The 23,728-nt window shown below is 37.4% G+C and overlaps 1 protein-coding gene and 1 pseudogene across 3 annotated transcripts in view; both read left to right on the forward strand.

Annotated features, from left to right (window-relative positions):
- Positions 1-21,620, forward strand: part of AEBP2 (AE binding protein 2) — an 80,646-nt gene extending 59,026 nt beyond the window's left edge. For 2 of the 3 annotated variants that reach the window (XM_024257201.3, XM_054526931.2), the window contains exons 5-9: positions 1,510-1,634; positions 13,787-13,854; positions 16,038-16,151; positions 19,476-19,502; positions 20,068-21,620. In XM_024257201.3, the coding sequence (XP_024112969.1) occupies positions 1,510-1,634; positions 13,787-13,854; positions 16,038-16,151; positions 19,476-19,502; positions 20,068-20,113 (380 nt within the window). In that variant the 3' untranslated portion in view covers positions 20,114-21,620. The remainder of the gene's footprint in view (positions 1-1,509; positions 1,635-13,786; positions 13,855-16,037; positions 16,152-19,475; positions 19,503-20,067) is intronic. The other variant, XM_024257202.3, reaches the window with a different exon arrangement.
- Positions 3,253-10,727, forward strand: LOC129049072 (large ribosomal subunit protein eL34-like; annotated as a pseudogene).
- Positions 21,621-23,728: the final 2,108 nt, after the last annotated feature.

Here is a 23,728-nt window from a genome sequence, read left to right on the forward strand (position 1 = left end):
CAGGGAATCAAGCCAACTCTTTTATTAGTGAAATTGAATTTTCAATTACAGATCTTGAAAAATTACATGTATTAGTAAGCTCCACAAATGTAAAATAATCAACTTATTTATTTTGAGCAACTTTCTTATTAGGAATAAGAATAGAACAATTTATTATAATTAGTGAGATGAAAATTGAAATTTGAAAAATGTTCTTACCAAATTAAATCTTCAGTGTATAATTTTTTTGATTACACTAAAATATTGCCTACTCTATATTTGTGAAACGGTTTATCCTTTAAAAAAAATTCCGTGGTGGAACATGCCTATAGTCCTAGCTACTCAAGAGGCTGAGACAGGATGATCACTTGAGCCCAGAAGTTAGTTTGAGGCTACAGTGAGCCATGATCACACCACTGGACTCTAGCACCTTGGGCAGCAGAATGAGACTGTGTCTGAAAGAAAAAGAAAAAAGCCAGTTATATAAGCTTATTAATATAAATGGCCTTATGATTTATAAGGCATTTTTATATGCATTTGTTTTATTTAATTACAATTGAAAATTGTTATGATAATTTACATTTTACAAATAATCCACAGTGTAATGCAGGTTAAGTAGTTTGCCCACAGTCACACAGCTGATAACTGGTGGAGTTGATTGGCAGCTTTGGTGGACTGATCGGCGTCCAAAAATTTGTTTGTAATTTTATTAGATCATTGTTCAAATGTTGTTCATAATCAAGAAAATACTTGTCAAAAACCTCAAAATAGGCTGGGAGCAGTGGCTGACGCCTGTATACCCAGCACCTTTGGAGGCCGAGGTAGGCAGATCACATGAGGCCAGGAGTTCAAGACCAGCCCAGCCAACATGGTGAAACCTCAGCTCTACTAAAAATACAAAAATCAGCTGGGCTTGGTGGTGTGCGCCTCTAGTCCCAGCTACTCAGGAGGTTGAGGCATGAGAATTGCTTGAACCTGGGAGGCAGAGGTTGCAGTGAGCTGAGATGGAGCCACTGCACTCCAGCCTGGGTGAAGGAGTGAGACTCTGTCTCTAAAAAAAAAAAACCTCAAAATAATATTATTGTATTGTCAGATTTGTACAATTTGAAATTACATGGTAATACAAAATGTTCATGAAATTTATTTTGTATGTTTGGCAATGGTGAGTTTGAGATCCTGATACATAGATGATGTTCCTCAGATTGCTGAAAATACAGACCTTATGCTGAGGAGAGATGTTGGAGTAAAAGATAACATTTTATGAAAAATGAAGTAGCTGAGATGTGGAATCATGAGGTTTGAGGTTAGAACTTAACTCACCAAGGGTCAGAATTAACCCACATTCACTCATTTGTTGAAATAATGCTTTTGCATATTAGTCTTCTTATCTAGAGTCCATGTTTTGTAAGCAAATAATATCTTGAATTTAAATACTATTGATAGATACGTATTTGTTAATTGTTTCAGTCTTTATTACTTATTACTGTTATGTTTTTCTAAATATTCTTTACTTTTTATGTTGACTTTTAGCACGGCCACATGATTTCTTCGATGCACAAACACTGGATGCGATAAGACATCGAGCCATATGCTTTAACCTCTCAGCTCATATAGAAAGTTTAGGGAAGGGACACAGTGTTGTTTTTCATAGTACTGTAAGTATTCTTTTATTTTTTCAAATTAAATATAAAGCTTTGCAAAAATATATTTCCACAATCATTTCTAAATCTCTCAAAATCTAAGAAAATACAATTTAACAGAAATCACAAAACGTTTTGTTTTATCAGTATTTAAAATATTGTATTATTGGTTATAAAGCACACGTTTCCTATAATTTTACGTTTGTGATTAAACTGAATATGTTAGCCTTTAGTTTGAGCTACTTAGGGATAATGGGATGACACACCATACAGTGCTACTAGGCATTACTGGGCTCTGACATTAGGTAAACCAGGTGTCTTTTCTCACCTGGTTTTCTCATTTGCAAAATTAGAACATGAGACTCCTTTTACCTCTAAAAAGTTTCATTCATGTTTCTGCGTACTGCATGGAGCCACCCCTTACCCCACGCACCCATCCAAAGTTTATGTTAAACAGAATATAAGATTATATTTGCTATCAGGGCTTCATGAAGGATGGGATTTTAGTCTCTTTTGTTCCACTGATTTATCCCAAGTGCCTAGAATTTTGCCTGGCACATGGTAGGCACTCAGTATAGTTGTTGAATGACTATGTTGTCAACAGAGAAGAAGAAAAGTACCAAATTTGAAAAAGAATAAATTCAGTTTATTTTTTGCTTAATTAGGAGTTGTAATAGAGAGTTGTTCTTTCTTCCATGCCTCTTTTCATTTTGTTTTTCAGTAATTTTTAAATTGGTGTAGTTTAGTGTAATTAAGTTAATAAATGTACATTGTAGATCATACTTTTGGTGATTCAGATCTCTGAAAAGTATGTGTTTAATTTTGGCTGACAAAATACAGGCTGGGCGTGGTGGCTCATGCCTGTAATACCAACATTTTGGGAGGCCTGGGCAGGCGGATCACCTGAGGCCAGGAGTTCGAGACCAGCCTGGCCAACATGGCAAAACCCTGTCTCTACTAAAAATACAAAAAAATTACCTGGGGTGGTGGTGGGCATCTGTAATCCCAGATACTCAGGAGGCTGAGGCAGGAGAATTGCTTGAGCCCAGGAGTTGGAGGCTGCTGTGAGCCGAGATCGCGCCACTGCATTCCAACCTAGGCAGCAAGAGCGAAACTCCATCTCAAAAAAAAAAAAAAAAAAAATACAGCCAGGCTTGGTGGCTCACACCTATAATCCTAGTACTTTGGGAGCCCAAGGCAGGCAGATTGCTTGAACCTAGGAATTTAATACCAGCCTGGATAATATGGCAAATCCCTGTCTCTACAAAAACACGCAAAAAATTAGCCAGGCATAGTGGTGTGCACCTGTAGTCCCAGTTACTCAGGAGGCTGAGGTGGGAGGATTGGCTGAGCCCAGGAGGTCAAGGGTTCAGTGAGCTGTGATCGTGGCACTGCACTGCAGCCTGGGCTACAAAGTGAGACCAGAAAAAAAAAATTACAAATACATTAAATTTGGGTTACTTTTATTTTTTATATTTCAATTGAAAAATGCATGAAAATTGAAATACAAAAGGTCGTTATTGATATCAATATCTTGTTTGGTTTGAACCTCTATTTCCATCGTCTCCTGTAAAAATTAGTTTTTTTTGTGTTTGGTGTTTTGTTTTTTTTTTTTTTTTTGCATTTTCGTGTTTTCTTCTACACGCAGTCATCCCTCTGTATCCACAGGTTCTGTGACCGTGGTTACAACCAACCACAGATTGATAATATTTGTGGGGACAAGGACCACAGTAAAAACCATACAAATTAAAAAGTACAGTGTACCAGCTATTTACATAGTATCGACTTAATTATATGGGAGGTTTTGCATAGATTATATGCAACACCATGTTATTTTATATAAAGGCTTTTTAGAGCATCCTTGGATTTCACTATTCAGGGCAATTGGAGATGTCCTTACTTACTTCCCAATTATATATAGTTTCCTGTTATTTGTACCTATTTTTTTTTCTTTTGAGACAGAGTCTTGCTCTGTTGCCCAGGTTGGAGTGCAGTGGCATGATCTAGGCTCACTGCAACCTCCACCCACTAGGTTCAAGCGATCCCCCTCCCTCAGCCTTCCGAGTAGCCGGATTACAGGTGCATGCCACCAAGCCCAGCTAATTTTTGTATTTTTAGTAGAGATGGGGTTTTGCCAAGTTGGCCAGGCTGGTATTGAACTCCTGACCTCAAGTGATCTGCCTGCCTCGGCCTCCCAAAGTGCTGGGATTACAGGCATGAGCCTCCATGCCCAGCCCATCTTGAGTTAATTTTTTATATGGTGAGAGCTCAGTAGAGGTCCAGTTTCATTCTTTGGCATATGGTTAGCCAATTTCTCCAGTGCCATTTATTGAATTAGGGAGCCCTTTCCTCACTGATTTTATTTTTGTCAACTTTTTTGAAGATCAGTTGGTTGTAGGTGTGCAGTTTTATTTCAGGGGCTTCTATCCTATTTCATTGGTCTGTTTGTCTATTTTTTTTTTTTTTTTGAGATGGACTTTCGCTCTTGTTGGCCAGGCTGCAGTGCAATGACATGATCTCGGCTCACTGCAACCTCTGCCTCCCAGGTTCAAGTGATTCTTGTGCCTCAGCCTCTCGAGTAGCTGGGATTACAGGCGTGTACCACCACGCCTGGCTAATTTTGTATTTTTAGTAGAGACGGGGTTTCTCCACGTTGGTCAGGCTGGTCTCGAACTCCCGACCTCAGGTGATCCACCTGCTTCGGCTTCTCAAAGTGCTGGGATTAACAGGTGCGAGCCACCACTCTTGGCTGTTTGTCTGTTTTTGTACCAATACTGCACTGTTTTGGTTACCGTAGCCTTGTAGTGTAGTTTGAAGTCGGGTAAGGTGGTGTCTCCGGCTTTGTTCTTTTTGCTTAGGATTGCCTTGGCTCTTTGGGCTCCTTTTCATTCCATGTGAATTTTAGAATACTTTTTTCTAATTCTGTGAAAAAATATTGGTAGCTTGATAGGAATAGCATTGAATCTGTAAATTCCTTTGGGCGTTGTCACCATTTTAATGATACTGATTCTTCCAATCTGTGAGCATGGAATATTTTTCTATTTTTTTTGTGTCATCTATGATTTCTTTTAGCAGCCTTTTGTAGTTCTCCTTGCAGAGATTGTTCACCTCCTTGGTTAGATGTATTCCTTGATGTGTGTGTGTGTGTGTGTGTGTGTGTGTGTGTTACGGTAAATGGAATTGCATTCTTGATGTGGTTGTCAGCTTGAGTGTTATTGGGGTATAGAAATGCTACTGATTTTTGTACATTGATTTTTTTTGTATCCTGAGACTTTGCCAAAGTTGTTTATCAGGTTTATGAGGTTTTTGGTGAAATCTTCAGGTTTTTCTAGGTGTAGAATCATATTGGTAGTGAAGAAAGTAAATTCGATTTCCTCTTTTCCTATTTGGATGCCTTTTATTGATCTTACCTGATTGATTGCTCTGGCTAGGACTTCCAGTACTGTGTTGAATAGGAATGGTGAGAGGGGACATCCTTGGGTTTTTTTTTTTTTTTAAACATTTATTTTTATAGAGACAGGATCTTGCTGTGTTGCCCAGGCTGGTTTTGAACTCTTTGCCTCAAGCAGTCCTCCTGTCCTAGCCTCCCAAAATGTCGAGATTTACAGGTGAGCCACCACGCCCTACTGATATCCTTTGTCTTTCTTTCCCTTTCTAAGACAGGGTCTTACTCTGTCACCCAGGCTGGAGTACAGTGGCACAAACATGGCTCACTGTAGCCTCAATCTCCTGGGTTCAAGAGATCCTCCCACCTCAGTCTTCTGAGTAGCTGGGACCACAGGCATGAGCTACCCCACCTGGCTAATTTTTTTTTATTTTTGGTAGAGGCAAGGTCTCACCATGTTGCCCAGGCTAACCTTGTCTTGTTTATGGACTAAATTTAAATGGAGGCATGCTTGACATAATGTAGGTTATTAAATGTATCATGTAAATTAATTTATGTTTTTAGTTACTGCATAACCAATGTTGTCCCCTAACTTGAATTTTTCAGATAATGAAACTAGGGACTAAAAAGGTTGTATTATCTTTCCTATTGTGATCTAGTATAGTTGTGTATTTTTTTTTGAGACGGAGTCTTGCTCTGTTGCCCAGGCTGGAGTGCAGTGGCGCGATCTTGGCTCACTGCAAGCCCTGCCTCCTGGGTTCACACCATTCTCCTGCCTCAGCCTCCCGAGTAGCTGGGAATACAGGCGCCCCCCCACCACGCCTGGCTAATTTTTTTGTGTTTTTTTAGTAGAGATGGGATTTCACTGTGTTAGCCAGGATGGTCTCGATCTCCTGACCTTGTGATCCGCCCACCTTGGCCTCCCAAAGTCCTGGGATTACAGGCATGAGCCACCGCACCTGACTAGTTGTGTACTGTTATTACATAGGGTTTATGGACCTTTACCCCCACCCTATTCATGGATTCCAGGATGAGAACTCTTGTGGTATTTAGATTGATATGTGTGATACTACAGGGAAGACAGATCCTGCTTGGGCCTGGCATGAGACCCTGGTTAGGAGCTCACCCTTTTGTTCTTCCTTGTGTTGCCAATTTATTGACAGCAAATATACCAATGAAATGGACACTATTAAATAACTTTATTTAAAAAAATGCAAGCTAGAAAATGGAGCAATAGTTAAGTATCAGTACATTCCACTCAAGTTTTAGAATATTTAAGGGTAGAATTGTATATTTTGGAAATTAGTTAAGGATATAAAGGAGAGAGTGATAGAACAAAATTTGGAGTCAAAGGCAAGAAAGTGGAAAATTAGATGCAAAGGAAAGGAGACTTTTTCTGAGATTGGAAGACACCAGAGACATAAATTTGAGGAAAGGTGTCCTTATTCTCTTTTAAATAACATAGGAAATACATTTATCTAAATAAGGATGAAAGAGTTGGGGGGTAAAATACAGGATTTGGAGACCAGAAAGAGTTAATATGGCTGCTCTGGGGACTTTTGGGGATTCAGCAAGGTTAGAGCCTTGCTCAGCAAGGCTGGTTGAAGTCCTCCTTTGAAATTTGGGAACATAGTTTTATGATATGGTAGGTCTGTAATATAGATTTTTTTTTTTGTTAACAGGTCAGTAAGATGTTGTCACCATGTCCAGAGTGTGGCATTAGAGCTAGTTTGTTCATTCACTTATTAAACTAAGTGTTTTAAATATTAAGGAGATCATTAAATATTGAGCACCTACAGTGAGCCAGGTACTAATGTAATGACATAGCAGTGAACAAAACAGATTAAAACCAACCAACCAAACAAAAAATACCATGCAGCTACTCTAATGGAAGAGACATGATAAAACAAGATAAATTAGTAAAATTGTAAAAACTTGTAATGAGGGCATAAGCCATTCAATTATTAGTGGGGGATAAGCATTTTAGCCAGAGGGAAGATGAAGTGTAACATCTTGAGGTGGGACAATAGGGAGCAGGCAGAATAGGCAGTGTAGCTGGAGGGAACAAGGGAAGAGGAGAGAGTAGGGGTTAAGTTTGAGAGGTAATAGGGAGAACCTTGGTGGACTAAGACCTTAGCTTTTATTCTGTGTGAGATGGGAAGCCATTGAAGGGGGTCGAATAGGCATGGTCTGATTTTGTTTGTTCGTTTGTTTTGTTTTTTTGAGTCAGAGTTTCACTCTGTCACCCAGGGTGAAATGTGGTGGTATGATCATGGCTCACTGTTGCCTCAAACTCGTGGGCTCAAGCAGTCGTCTCTCCTCAGTCTCCCAAGTAGTTTGGTCTGTAGGAGCACACCACCATGCCTGGCTAATTTTTTGAGTTTCTTTTTTTTTTTTTCTGTAGAGATGACGTCTTGCTATGTTGCCCAGGCTGATCTCAAACTCCTGGGCTCAAGTGATTCTCCTGGCTTTGCCTCCCAGAATGCTGGAGTGAGCCACCGTGCCTGGCCTAGTTTTTGATAATATTTTTTTGAGACAGAGCCTTGCTGTGTCACCCACGCCAGAGTGCAGTGACACCATACTGGCTCACTGCAACCTCTGCCTCCCAGGTTCAAGCGATTCTTGTGCTGCAGCTTCCCACGTAGCTGGGAGTACTACTAAATTAGCGTCCCCATGCCCAGCTAATTTTTGTATTTTTAGTAGAGATGGGGTTTTGCCATGTTGGCCAGGCTGGTCTTGAATTCCTGACCTGTAGTGATCCACTCACCTTGGCCTCCCAAAGTGCTGGGATTACAGGCATGAGCCACCGTGCCTGGCCCTTTTATAGGAAACTTGCTGTCAGTAATTTTTATGGAGGTATAATTCATATATAATAAACTGCGCCCGTTGAAAGTATACATTTCTACGAGTTTTGAAAGTTGTCCCCACTGAGGCGAGCCGCCACCACAGCTAGGGTAGAATGGCGCCAGCGCTCTGCAGTTTTCTGGTGTAGCTGCTGTGTAGTACATTCCCACCCGCACCTCCTGCCCTAGAAAACCTGCTGCTGTTCTTTTCCCTCGTGCAGGCTTTAGCGTGTTCGCTTTGCTTTCTGTGTTGAGAACAAATTGGAGAAGGTCAGATTTGTCTTTTCAGTATTTCAAGTGAGAATGATAGTGGCTTAGACTGGAATGTTTGCAGTGGAGATAAGGGTTGGATTCTGGTTATCTTTTGGAGTTACGATGGACAAGAATTATGGATGGATGAGATACTGGGTTTTAGAATAAGAGGTAACAGCAACTCGAAGGCTTTTTGGCCTGGGCAGCTCCGTGGCAGAGCCATGGAGGCTCTCAGGCAAGCAGACTGGGGAGGGAAGTATCAAGAGGTCTAATTTGGACATATTTAGAGGCCTATAGAGCATTCAGTGGCTCTGTCACTTAGGCTGATGGCTATAAGTTGAGAGCTCAGAGGAGAGAGGTGTGGCTACAGATAGAAAATATGGGAATTTTTAGTGTTTTTGTGGTATTTATAGGTATCAGACTGGATGAGATTACCTAGGAAATAAGTGTAAATAAAGAGAAAGTTAGCATAAGGATTGAAGTGTTTGGGGCTCACCAAACATTTAATGATTTAAAGGGCAATAGATTTGGTGAAATGGTGGTCTAGTAATGAGCTAGTGTCTCTACAGATAAGGGAGTAGTGATGTAAAAGGGAAGCACTAACTTGCATATGCTTTCATTAGAGCAGCTCCTTTTGATGAAATCCTTAGCTTCACCATGGGAGGAATAGAGATGGCTCCAAAAAAAGGAAAATGAAGGAACCAAAAATAGTGGTAATAATATTGGAAGTCTAGAAAGAAAATAAAAAATTTGCGCAGAGTCAAAATAGTCCATGAAAATGAAAAGTTTTTGAGCTATAGAAAACATCTGAGAGGGCTTAAGAACATTGACACTTACATATATTGTAAGCTTAAAAACCTGGGAATGAGTGATGTCCACCCTTAAGTCACAGTGAGGAGGCAGAGGTACCTTAACTGAGGAGAAGTCACAAAGGTGGAATGTAATCTGAAGAATGATTTTTTTCCTGGGGAAGGAAAGTGGAAGGAAGAGACATCCATAATGAGATAAGGTCTTCGTTGGACACAATAGAAAGGAAAGGAGCTAGGTGAGCAAATTCTCCAAACTTCTATAACTGGGAAGGTTTTGATGGAGGCAGTACATGTTAAACAGAATCAATTCTGTTAGTAGTAAAAAACATTCAGTACTAACTGCAAATTTAAGTTACTTTGTTATCAAATTAACTTTTATAGAAAATAATACAAATAATGAAACAATTGATTAAAAGAAGGATATGAGGTACTATACTGTTTGGTTTGCCTAATTTGCCTTATTTCATTAATTGAAATGTTTTCTTTCGAGCCTTCTCCAGAAGAGGTCAGCAAAATCCTAGTTACCAGTCAGTTGGCTTGCTGTGCTTGGTTGGCTTGCGTTGTTTTTATGTATTATTTCATTGTAGAGGTATTTTGTTTTAGCAGCTCCAGACCTGTGAATGGGCTTTTAAATTTTGTTGCCAAGTCTAGAATCAGAGTATTTATTTGACTACAGACTTTTTTTTTTTTTTTAAACATATTTTAAAAAATAAAAACTAGAAACGGGGATTCACCATGTTGTCCAGGCTGGCCTCGAACTCCTGGGCTCAAGCAGTCCTCCTGCCTCAGCCTCCCAAAGTGCTGGGATTATAGGTGTGAGCCACTGCACCTGGCCTGACCATAGATTTTTATGTAGTGGAGACAGTGTTTTGTTTTTGCTTAAAGCTCTGCTTTTACTCAGTCCTAATATGTTTTCAGGATTACATTATAAGATTATTTTGTTTGGGTGGTTGGAACTTGATTAAAAAAATTGAGGTTAAGATTATTAAAACACTAAAGTTCTAATTTTGTTTATATGGAAATTTTAAGAGTTTGACGTTATTGTTTTGCTTGATTTTATTTTATTTAAGCATTACCTTAATTTTCAGAATCTGGTAATGAAAGGAAAGTATATTGCTTTTCTTATACTTTTTTAGGTCTTTCTGTTCAGATCGATGTTAACTTGCATAGATTCCTTAAGCTTAAACCTAGACTGATTGGCCTACCTTTCATTTAAAATAAAACCAACTACAGCAAAAAACTCCAGGAGATAACAAGTGCCTTAAGTTGTAAATTAGAGACTTTTCCTTCTCATTAGTATTTTTTCTTTACTGTTTATTCATTTAAAAATATTTCAAAGGCTTTCTTCTTCCTCTTCCGGGACGTTGTCTGCAGGCACTCAGAATGGTCCAGCATTTGACATAATGTCGTAGGCTTTTCTACAATACAGCCTCTAACAAAACAAGGCTGTCCCAGACCCTTGGTAATAGAGTTGTTTACCTTTTTACTAAGAACGTTGGGAAAGCACCAAAATCTGCATGTGGCATGTGCCCAGGCAGACATGGAGGGGTTCGTTCTGTAAGACCTAAAGTTCTTAATGAGATTGTCCAAAACAAAGAACATGTCAGCAGGGCCTATGGTGGTTCCATGTGTGCTAAATGTGTTTGTGACAGGATCAAACATGCTTTCCTTATTAAGGAGTAGAAAATTGGTGTGTAAGTGTTGAAGGCACAAGCACAGAGTCAGCTAAATTAAAAAATGCAACTTTTTTAAGTAATAAAAATGAAAAGACTTGAAAAAGTTTCATCTACTGTGAATGCTTTTGATTGGCTAAACTAAGCCACATACTTAGATAGTAAAACAAATGGCATTTTCATTCTCTTAATTAATAATAACATGGCTTTGGCTTGATTACTTAAAGCTTCTTTAATTCACATATATTTGTGAAAATATATGATTAAAACTGAAGTTGAGGCTGGGTGCTGTGGCTCACACCTGTAATCTCAGCACTTGGGAGGCTGAGGTGGGCAGATCACCTGAGCTCAGGAGTCTGATACCAGCCTGGGTAAAATGGTGAAACCCCGTCTCTAGAAAAAATAAAAAAGACATACCTAGGCATAGTGGCTGCGCCTGTGGTTCTGGCTACTCAGGAGGCCAAGGCGGGAAGAATACTCAAGCCTAGAAGACAGAGGTTGCAGTGAGCTGAGATTATGTCACTGCACTGCCTGGGTGACAGAGTGAGACTTTGGCTTGAAAAATAAAAGTGAAATTGAGACAGGGTTGTTGAAAAACCTTTTGCTTCGATAATATTAGTACCATTGCTACTTTCTTTTTTTTTTTTTGAGACGGAGCCTAACTCACTTTGTTTCTTGGACTGGAGTGCAGTGGCATGATCTCGGCTCACTGCAGCTTCTGCTGCCCAGGTTTAAGCAATTCTCCTGCCTCAGCCTCCCAAGTAGCTGGGATTACTGACGTGCACCATCACGCCTGGCTAATTTTTATATTTTTAGTAGAGATAGGGTTTCACCATGTTGGCCAGGCTGGTCACAAACTTCTAACCTCAAGTGTTCCACCCACCTATCACTTGTTTTTATTAGTGTGTGTGTAAACCCAATGTTAAATGACTGCATAGTATTCCATTATATTGCATTGCATTCTCCATTTATTGGAAATGTTTGGGTTAGTACCTAAGGTAGAGACTGAGTTGTCTACCATATTCTACATTCCACACTCAGTGAGGGAAGGTAGGCACATAAAACAATGGCAGTATGGTGTAATACATGCTAATGTTGAGTAAACACTCAGCATTTTGAAGACATGGACTAGAGACTTTTCACCCATTATTGGAGTTGTGGGGGAGGGGCAATGCAGAAAAGGTGATAATAATGCATGTGTCTTATGTATAATTGTGTATGCGCATGGGCAGACACGGCATATGCCAGGCAGGAAAGTGTTGGGATGGTGGGAGTAAAAATTTGATATGAATTTTATTTGACTTAACTGAGACCTATAGTTGCCTAGGTTAATTGCCTGAGTTAAAATGAGTAATCAAAAAATGAAGCGTACGTAACTTAAACATTTTTGTTGAATATGTAAATGAATGTTCAGTAATTTGTTTTATATAGAGCCAAAGTCATACTTTGGAGTCTAGATATGTTAATTGGGGTTTCTGGTCACATTTCTTGAATAAAACACATTTAAATATGTACATAATCTAATGGTTTGCAGCTTTTATTTATTTAAAGCAGAGCCAGAACTTGTAGACAATTGAAAAGCTATTAGAGATACCCTAATGAGACATGTTACAGTTTTTGTTCTCAATTTTTTACTGTAATTCTGCAGTACATCGCTTTTTAAGGAAGTGACTTTTTTTTTTTTTTTTTTTTTTGAGATGGGGCCTCTGTTGCTCAGCCTGGAGTGCAGTGGCACAGTCACAGCTCCTGGGCAGGTGATCCTGTCACCTCAGCCTCCCAAGTAGCTGGGACTACAGGCAAGCACCACCATACCTGGCTAATTTTTTGTATTGAGACAGGATCTCCCTATGTTGCCTAGGCTGGTCTAGAACTCCTGGGCTCAGGTGATCCTCCCACCTTGGCCTCCCAAAGTACTGGTATTGCAGGCATGAGCCACCGAGGAAATGACCTTTAGTAAGCCTTCCAAAAGCTGTGAACTCCAGTTTTCATATAAATAAGTCTTTAGTTTTAGTAGAGTGGGATTTGTTTTGTTTTACTGTTGTGTGCCCAGCACTCTAAAATGGTATCTGAATGTGATAACTGTTCTTCTGTAAAACATTAATGCTGCTGGTGCACAGAAAGCCCCAGAGAGTTGATTGTTCCATTAAGTTAGAGATCAGGACAATATTTCTATTATATGTTCCATAGTTTGGCAGTATGAGGCTAAAGGAGTTTAAGGCAGAAAACCATGAAATAGCTGAGGCCTAGAGAGGCCAGATCCTGAAGAGTTTTCTGCACCATACTAAGAGTGACCCTTTCCTAAGTGCTCGGGGGAACTGTTGAAGAGTTTGTCAGGAAGGTGATGCTACTGAATTTGTACTTTGGAAAAAGCCTTCTGGGTAGTGAGTGGAAGGTAGCTTTGATGACTTGAGGAGGTCCAGAAGAATGGAGACCTGAACTTGGGTTATGGCAGCTTGGATGGAGAGAATGGGTATTAATGAGTACAGTTCCTAGATCTTAGTGTTGGAATATTTGCTGCCCCCTTTTTGGGCCTGAAGTGCTCGAAGGTGTTCACTGTAACACAAACATCCTTCGCCTCAGAGCTTTTACTGAATCTAGGTTTTTTTTTTTAGGATAGATTTCCAAACAATTAATTCATTTTATACTAAACACTACTGTAGGTGGTATGACACAAAGGTTCATAGGATAAGAAATATTCCTATGTCATGGAGTTTTCAGTCTTGTGGGAAGGACAAAGGTTTGAGTGCTATAAGGCAGGGAAGAACTACAAATCAGGCAGGATTACTGTCTCTTCCAGGGTATGAACACTGAAGTTGTTGATTAGGGGTGAAAGTTTTTTTTTTTCTCTGAGATGGAGTCTTGCTCTATCGCCCAGGCTGGAGTGCAGTGGCACGATCTTGGCTCACTGCAACCTCCACCTCCTGGGTTCAAGTGATTCTCCTGCCTCAGCCTCCTGAGTAGCTGGGACTGCAGAAGCCCGCCACCACTCCCGGCTAATTTTTGTGTTTTTAGTAGAGATGGGGTTTCACCATATTGGCCAAGCTGGTCTCAAACTCCTGACCTTATGATCCACCCGCTTGGCCTCCCAAAGTGCTGGGATTACAGGTGTGAGCCATCGCGCCCAGCCCCAAAAGTGTTTTTTAACAATACATGAAAATGATGTTTTACACATTGTTTTTATGATTTCTTTTCATGTCATTATCAGGTAATAGCTAAGAGAAAAGAAGATTCTGGGAAGATCAAACTTTTGCTTCATTGGATGCCTGAAGACATGTAAGTATTTGAAATACTATGCGTAAGTAATAAGTTCATGTTTTATTTTTGTTAAAATCTTACGCACAAAAATTATTTATTAAATTCAAATAAAAAGAAATTACATTTTACAACGTTTTGAGGTCAGGATTAAAGAGATAATCTGAAAGGTCTTAGACTATCTTGGCTCACGTTTTACGCTTCAAAACTTAAGCCCCCCCCTTTTTTTTTGCTGGAGGCGGTGGCTCACGCCTGTAATCCCAGCACTTTGGGAGGCTGGGGGAGGCTGGCAGTTCGAGACCAGCCTGGCCAACATGGTAAAACCCCGTCTCTACTAAAAATACAAAAATTAGCCGGGTGTGGTGGTGCGCACCCATAATCCCAGCTGCTCGGGAGGCTGAGGCACGAGAGTCACTTGAACCCGGGGGGCAAAGGTTGCAGTGAGCCGAGATCATGCCACTGCACTCTAGCCTGGGCAACAGAGTGAGACTGTCTGAAAAACAAAAACAACAAAACAAACAAAAATCTTAAGCTTTTTAAATCTTGTGTGGTGTTTTTTTTGTTTTTGTTTTTGTTTTTTGAGATAGAGTCTCAACCTGGGCATCAGTGAGATGCTGTCTCAAAAATAAAAAAAGCAGTTCTAGAAATTTTAAATCATTTTTAGCATTTTTAGTGACCTCCAGGCAGTATACAAACAGCCATAGCTGTGCCTTTGTTTGAATCTTTTATTTAAAAAATTTGTAAATGTTCTCTAGTGCACAGTGAATGGTATTTTATAGAAAAAGCAATTGACTAATTTTCTAGCAGTGATTACATTTTTCTTTAAGTTTTAGTGTCCATTTAGAGCTTAGTTCAGATATTTCATGTAATTTTCTTATCTTTTTTATTAAAATTTTCTTCGTATAAAAGGAAATGAGGGTATATTATAGATATATTGGACAAAATTTATAAGTGTCAAGAATAGAATAAATTTCATTGAAGCAGATTTCATTATGTGTACCTAATTCACATATGTGGCCAATGGCTGGGCCCAGTGGTTTATGCTGGTAATCCCAGTGCTTTGTGAGGCTGAGGCAGAAGGATTGCTTTTAGGGCAGGAGTTTGAGATCAGCCTGGGAAGCATAGTGAATCCTCGTCTCTACAGGAAAACAAAAAAAGAAATTAGCTGGTTGTGATGGTGTCGCCTGTAGTCCCAGATACTCAGGAGACTGAGGCGGGAAGATCGATTGAACCCAGGAGGTTGAAGCTGCAGTGAGCCGTGATTGCACCACTGCAACTCAAGCTTGGGTGACAGAGTGAGACCCTGTTCAAAAAAATCAAATTCAAATGTGTATATTCCTAATGTTTTGGAAATTGATTAATCCAAATATCAAAATACATTCATTTGAATTTTCTTGTAGAGTTGAATTTCTTTGAATTCAGTGTTATGGCCACATGCATTTTTTTTTTTTAATGGAGTTTAATCTTACAGGGTTTTTCTTTCTTTTTTTTTTTTTTTTAAATGGACTTTAATCTTACAGGTTTTGTTTTTGTTTTTGTTTTTTTTTTTTTGAGAGACAGTCTTGCTTTGCCGCCCATGCTGCAGTGCAGTGGTGCACTCTTGGCTCACTGCAACCTCTGCCTCCTGGGTCCAAGTGATTCTTGTGCCTTGTTCTCTGGAGTTGCTGGGAATGCAGGTGTGCGCCACCATGCCCAGCTAATTTTTGTATTTTTAGTACAGATGGGGTTTCACCATGTTGGCCGGTGTGGTCTTAAACTCCTGGGCTCAAGTTATCTTCCCCCCTTGGCCTCCCAAAGTGCTGGAATTAGAGGAAGGAGCCACCGCACTGGGCCTTTTCATTTCTCTCTTAGTAAAGAAACTTGCTGTCAGATTTCCAACAAGTCAAAATCAAGTATGAATTTCACTCATTGAGTTGAAAGCTAGCCAGTGTGTTCTGACAAATTTCTAATTTGTTAAGATGTTGCCACTGAAAATGTTTAATTTATTCCTGAATTCATGTTTAAAATTTAACACTGCCATTTCTTATCTGGGACTCCAAGTCCTGCTATTAAGGTTGATAGCTGAGCTTCCCTGGCTTCGGGAAACTTCTTCACTTAACGTGGACTGATCAGAGTAGCAGAAAATGCCAGAATGTTGAAGGCACATGGAAGTGTAAATCTAAAATTAATGTTATTTTATTATTGACTTGTTTTTTAATTCATAGTCTGCCTGATGTGTGGGTGAATGAAAGTGAACGACATCAGTTAAAAACTAAAGTAGTTCATTTATCAAAGCTACCCAAAGATACTGCCTTGCTTTTGGATCCAAACATATACAGGTAATTTAATTCTTGCCTTTATGTTTTACTTTTTGATTTGTAGTTTTCTCTCCCCAAAGTTTGGATAAATTAGGACTTAGTTTTAAGTGCTGAATTTTAATACCAAGCATATCTCATTACTTCCTGGCTTTTTTTTTTTTTTTTGGATGTGGACTCACAAGGAGTTAAAAATTGTAGAATCCAGAAAAACAGTATTTTGCTAATAAAGTTTATGTGCTTGTTTAATCCCAGATTTATCTTATGTTAGATTGTAATATATATAGTAATTTGAAAATAAGTGCCCTTTAACAAGGTAATTCTTTTTATAATAACAGACTTTTGTGGACCTAAGAATATGTTGCATGAGTCTGAAATACCAAAATTGTTTGATTTTTTTTTAACTTACCCTTTCTCCAAACTTTCCAAAAAGCAATTCAAATATTATTTGTTTTTTAAGACATAGCTTAGAGTGTTCACATTTCTAGTAATTTTATGTTTTGAGCTTTTTTTAGTGTGCTGTGCTTATGAAGGTATGTGGGGGAAGGAGAAGAGACCGACATTTCTCTTTTATGTGCTGAGTCACTTTGCTAGGTGCTTTGCATATACGTCATCCTCACGGCTGCTCTGTGAAGTAGGTTTTACTATCTCTGCTTTACAGATTGGAAAACTGAGGCAAGAGGTTAAATAGTTAATCTGCCCAAGTTTGCACGAATGTGGTTGAACTCCATAGTGCCTGTATCCAAATGATGTACATGAGAGTGATTAAAAAAGTGGTGGAAATGCTTAAAACCAGCTTTTAAAAGGCACTCTTATTGAAAGGACTTTATATCTTTTTTCAATGAAACTTTGTAAATTTTAGCTGTCATAAAGATAGCTAATTTTATATTAATTAAATACTTTGAAGGATATATTCATTCCACGATGCACCTTTTTGGAGTGCTATTCACCTGGAGATTTCCTGTAATTTGAGACATTATTCTGTGAGTGAAATTCTAACATAATGGGCATTGCCATGTAGAAGCATAGTTTTCCCTATTTCAAAAAAGGCTTTTTTGGCTGGGCCCAGTGGTTCATGCCTATAATCACAGCATTTTGGGAGGCTAAGGCAGGCAGATCGCTGAAGTCTAGGAGTTAAAGACCAGCCTGAGCAACATAGTGAGACCCTGTCTCTACAAAAAATACAAAAATTAGCCAGGCATGGTGGCACATGCCTGTGGTCGGTCCCAGCTACTCAGGAGGCTGAGGTAGGAGGATTGCTTGAGCCTGGAAGTTCGAGGCTGCAGTGAGCCAGGATTGCGCCACTGCACTCCAGCCTGGCTGACAGAGCGAGAACCTGTCTCAAAATTTTTTTTTTCTTCTCAAACATCTTTTGGTGAAAGTGCTAATTAATACAATAAAACCTATTCTTTGTGGAATGAACTAGATCATCAAGGAGAAGAAGATTGAGAGTAATCTACCAAAAATTTGGGAAGGTTACGAGTTACCTGTCTCTTTATAAAGAAAAATAATTGAGTGTTCTTGATTTATTTGTACCTAATTTAGAGTTATTTCTGTTTACTCTTTGGAGAGAGGAATTAAAATTAGCATCCTAAAAGAGTGATATTTTGGGAGAGCCACTCTGCCTTTTAGAACTAGTTGTAAACCTCTCTTAGAGAGTTGTCAAAGGGGCATGAATCTTAAATTAAGATTAATCTGTGTTTCTGCCTGCATCCTGCTTCCTTCTTTCCAAGAATCTTGCTTTCTCACCAAACCAGCTCATTTTTTTTCTGTTCTTGTGCTATATAGGAAGCAATTTAGATATTTTAGTGAAAGTGACTTAAAATTTAAGCTTAGAACTGATGTTCTGAAGTGCATAGGAACAATGTTGCATATTCTCAAATTTATGTGTGTGATTCCACAAGTCTTGCTGATTTTATTCTTGGAAATGAGGATGTTCTTAAGATATATTAGGTGCGTCTGTGGATTTAATTTTCCTCACCTGTATCAAAAAAGCCATCTTGGCCTGGTGAGGTGGTTCACGCCCGTAATCCCAACACTTTGGGAGGCCAAGGTGGATGGATCACTTGAGGCCAGGAGTTCGAGACCAGCCTGGCCAACATGATGAAACCCTGTTTCAACTAAAAATGCAAAAATCAGTCGGACGTAGTGGGTGCACGCCCATAGTCTCAGCTACTCGGGAGGCTGAGGCACAAGAATCACTTGAACCCAGGAGGCGGAGTTTGCAGTGAGCCGAGATCACGTCCTACACTCCAGCCTCGGCTACAGAGCAAGAGTCTGTCCAAAAAATAAAAAAGGCCATCTTAAAACTTAATTTTGACTCTAAACCTCTGTGCTTTCACTGTTCTGGAAATCAGAATTGAGTGTACTGTAAAGTGGCATAGAGTCATAGAAGCCCCTACGTTTGTCCTAGTGTAGCAATCTTTTCTTAAATTTCTAGATTTTGACTGGGAAAACTTGTGAAATTAATTAAAAGAAGAAAAACAATTATTCTTACTTGTTTTTAGGAGGAATAACTTCCTGCTTGTGCACATGTCAAAATGAAAGTATGGCAAACCTTCTGCAAAATAAATATATTCCTTCAAAACGAGTCTAACAGGAATATACAGTTGGTCCTTTGTATCCACAACTTCCACATCGATGGATTCAACCAACTGCATATCAAAGCTATTTGGGGGAAAAAGATAACAATACAACAATAAAAAATAATACAAATAAGACCAATATAGTGTAACAATGATTTACATAGCATTTATATTAAGTATTATAAGTAATCTAGAGATGATTTAAAGTATACAGAAGGATGTATGTAGGTTATTTGCAAATACTGCTATTTCCTTGGATTTTGGAATCTGCAGGGGATTCTGGCGACCCCCAACTCCCACTGTGCATGCCAAGAGACAACTGTATTTATTTGGGATTTAAGCACTGGGGTTTGTTGTTGTTTTTGAGACCACTTCTCTCTATGTTTCTAGGCTCATCTTGAACTCCTGGGCTCAAGCTGTCTTTCTGCCTTGGCTTCCCAAAGTGCTGGGAAGATTACAGGCATGAGCCTCTGGGACCCAGCCAAGCATCAGTTTTAAAGTATTAGTTGGCTAAAATATATGTATTACACATGGAATTCTTTCTTAGAAATGCACTAGCAGGCTAAATTTAAAACTTTTATTAAACAGCTATATTATGTAACTAAGTATAGATCCATATGTATAAATGTTTTGGAAATACATTTTTATTATAATCTATGATCATCACATTGCCTGTATCTTATTAATATTTTTAATGTCTCTTGAAGCACTCAAATGTGTTTGATTCAGTTGAATAAAAGGATTTCTTTTTCTCTTTTTCTAGAACAATGCCGCAGAAGAGGTTGAAGAGGTAAAAAATAAATAAATACATAAAAAGCAAACAAGCGGGGACACCTGCAGTCTTAGTCACTGACAATGGGTTTAGGAAAAGTTGCACATTAGAGTCAACCCCTTCCTTTTTTTTTTTTTTTTTTTTTTAAACCCAGTATTTAGGATAATATTTATGCTTAGTGTAAACATTCTGTGAATGAAGTAGACTCTTCGGTGGAATATATTAATATATTACTGTATATCCACATTTTCATGGAATGGTACTGTGGGAGACTGAGCAAACACTCTTTTGGCAACTTAGTAGAACAGCTTCTTAAAGGCTTTGCATGCTTGCTGCTTTAAGCTGCTTTTTTTTTTTCTTTTGTTCCCTTTAGTGATTTCAGTAGTTTATATTGGAAAGAAAAACAATTACAACATGTGCCCTTACAAATACCAAAAGCACTGTAAGGATATTTGTCTTGACAGTGTTTATTGATTTGAAGTCATATTAGGAAATATTTAGACAATGAAAATTATCAAGAGATAATTTACCTTTCAATTATGATAAATAGATGTGATTGGTTGCCATTTGTGTTCTTTTGCAGAACTCTGATAAGAAAAGTGTTCAATTTGTATTTAAGCAAACAGTGAACGACGTTTGCAATCAACTAAAAATTCGTCTATCGAATTAGGGCTGAAAATTACTGTTAAAGAGTGTTGCAGTATGTCTGGTGGCTCCCTTTTCAGGACTAGGGCTTTCTCATGGAGTACAGTATGTTAATATTTACCTATATAACTAATCTGTTAACGGTTTTTGAAAAACCTTTCAAATTATTTGAATAATCTTCATATTTTCATTTAACATATATGACTCTAATTTTTTTTCTGAGGAAATCATTTGGTTTTTGAGTTTTTTCTTAATGTAAGAAAAATTGTATTTTTTTTACAAGTATCTTCAAACTGAATCTTTTATGCACCAAAGTTGGTCTTGAAAAGGAAAATAAAATCACTTTCTTGCTTGGTAAGCAAGAAGCCATATCGATTTTTTTTAACTTACAGAAATGGAAATATGTGTAACTTGTTAGTATTGTATTAAACAAATGTTGCATAGAGATAATAGAACATTGCTTGTAAATAATTCAGCAGATTTGTAATATATTTTTATATTTTGAAATGTACTGTAGATGTTTTTCTAGAGGCATGAAAGTTAAATGTATATATTATGGTAGAAATAATATTGGAGGATATTGTAATTCACTAGTGCTGCCAGAGGAATTGTTAATAAAAGCACCTTCTTTAACAATAAATGTCTTTCACAGACTTAAGGGGCTATGTACTACTGTTAATATCTATAAGAACAAAACACATTGAACATCCTTCCAGAAAGTCTTTGAGGGAGGACCTATACCCATAATAGAATTATGGCACTCATTTCTGACAGTGATCAAGAAATCAGTTATTTCCTTACTGTTGGAAGGACATTGTAAAGTATGTGGTTATATGCAGTGAAACTGCAGAAAATACTCCTGATTGAGGAGTTTTCACTTTACTACAGTGATATAAAAACCAGCAGTTTTTACACTAAATTTTTTAAAGAAATATTAGACAAAAATATAGAATTAAACCTTTGGTTCCAAAATGGGAAAGGTTCCACGATACATAAATCATTTCTCATTTGCTTTAAAAAATTTAAAAATGTAAAAGTTATGAGAGACTTTATTCGTTAACAGTGGGGTAAAGAGCTATATACATGAAATGAGTCTTATAAAATTAAGTGAAGTGCAAATACAAGCACTGCTACTATAAGACATTCTGGAATGGTTGTTTAATAAAGGTATTATCCATTTGATCTATAGCAATGTGATTTTATTTTTAAAAAGAAAAGCAGTGTGTTTTCTTTTTTTGTTGTTTTCTTTTGCTTAAGCACTTCATCAATTGCTTTATTCTGTATCTGCGAAGTAATCTGCAATCTCTTTTGTTCTTTTTAAAATTTGATTTGTTATAAAATTGCCAAATAGAAGTGTTTCAGATACATAGTTTGTACCTGTATTTTTATTTTATTGCCTCATGTTCTTGTAAGTCATTCTTGACCAATGATTGTAGACCTTGCTTGAGTATTTTTTCTAATAAAACAAAGCAAATCACATTTAGCTTCAAATTGTAACAATTCAATTGAATTTTAAAATGACACCTGAAAAGATACATCTGATATTTTCTATATAGAGCGCAGTAAATAAGTTTTTTCATTGTGTAGAAATACTTAGATGTCAAAACCAGATTTCGTAATCCTTGATTAACTTCTGAGTACTCAATCATAATCTTTTTGCTGCTTATCTGATGTTGGTTTGATACTGTTGATTAACACACCAAAAAGAATATGGAATTGAAATGAGCTAGCTTTATAACTTGTATGTATACATATATACACATAACATCCAATTATGACTGGGTAATAAGTGTGAAAATTTTAATTTGTGGTTTTCATTTATTAATGTCTGCCCATCTGTATTGTTGCTCCTACCTTCAAATATGACATATTTGTAATATGACACCTGAAATAATAAGTCTGTTGTCCAGAATTTATGTATTGTTCAGCATCAAGCAAACTGTAGCTCACAAGCATACCCATTTATATGTTGTCTATGCCTGCTTTCTCCTGCTGTGGCAGAATTGAGTGGTGAGACCTTAGGTCCTGCAAGCCCCCAATTTTTACTACAGGTTGGCAATCCCTAATCCAAAAATCTGAGATAAAAAATGCTCCAAAGTCCAAAACTTTCTGAGTGCTGACATCATGCCGCAAGTGGAAAATTCCACGCCTGACCTCATGTGACTGGTCATAGTCAAAACATAATTAAGACTTTGTTTCATGCACAAAATTATTAAAACTGTTGTATAAAATTACCTGCAGTCTGTGTGTATAAGGTGTATGTGAGATATAAATGAACTTAATGTTTAGTCTTGGATCTCATTTCTGAGTCTCATTATGTATATGCAGATACTCAAAAATCTGAAAAAATCAAAAATCTTAAATACTTCTGATCCCAAGCATTTCGGATAAGGGATACTCAGCCTGTCTTTGGTCCTTTAAGAAAGTTTTCAGTTCCTTTGTCTAGTTGACAAAAAGTTTGGAAACAGAAACTTAGACCACACAACTTGCATTTCAATATGACAATGTTGATCTTGGTAATAAGCCAGTACATTAAGTTTTAGTGAAAGCTGTTTCTTGTATTTTACAGTAAATATTGCCATATTAGGTACCTACAACAAATGGTGGTTTTTGGAAACTTTTACATTGGGTTTTTTAAGTTATTAATAGTCCATCATTTCATCATTTGTGTTTCTGTATTTATTTTACTAAGAACTAAATAAGATTTTGTACATCAGATTGTGTTTGAACCATAAGGCACATCTGCTTTGCCTAAAAGAATCTTAAGTTGGAAATAGTGTAAAATTTAAAATTTTTTATATTTCTAATAAACTTTTTATATATAAATGTTACCTAAAGTGGACACACGTTACTTCTGAATTTCACATGAAAGGAAATTAAAGATGGACAATAATTATCTCTCAATATTTTAAGATTTGTTTTACTAATTGAAAACAGTATGTCAGTAAATCTTTGGCCTTAGTGCTTTTTTCCCCTTTTACACATTAATAAAATGTTTTAAATATGGTAATACTCTTAAAAAGGTAGAATTTGCCACAGTTGTTTAAAGCATTTTTATTTTTTCTTTGAATTCTTTATTCATGGTGAACAGATGTTGGATTATTAAAATATAAAAATGGGAAAATAGGTATTAAAAATACTTGATGGAGGGTTTTCTCTTTAATCACAACTTAAAAATAGAAACCTTTAATACCTGTGCGTAAGTTCTCTGAAAGAACTTAAATTCTTAGTTTATATGAAAACTGATATGTATGTCTGTATAACAAAGCCTGTTGGGTACAGGTCTACAAGGAGATACTTTGTTTCTAAAAAAGGAGTTATATCGTGTCATTTGAAATTTTTTTTTGAGATAAGTGGACATTTTGGGGATTTTGGTTAAAACATATTTCTCTATTCTAAAAAATATAGAATATTCATAAAAGGGAAGAAATTGTTAGAAAATTTCCTGTGTACATAGTTTGTTTTTAAAGAATCTTGTGACCTGGTGTAGGACATTTTGCATTTGTAACACTGCAGTTTTAATATATTTGCTGTATTTTTTTAAATTAGAATATGTTTAAAATTTAATGGTTATGAGGCTCTGTAGCCTTAAAATGTTT

This window comes from Pongo abelii, chromosome 10, assembly GCF_028885655.2.
Source record: "Pongo abelii isolate AG06213 chromosome 10, NHGRI_mPonAbe1-v2.0_pri, whole genome shotgun sequence".
Taxonomy (NCBI): Eukaryota; Metazoa; Chordata; class Mammalia; order Primates; family Hominidae; genus Pongo; species Pongo abelii.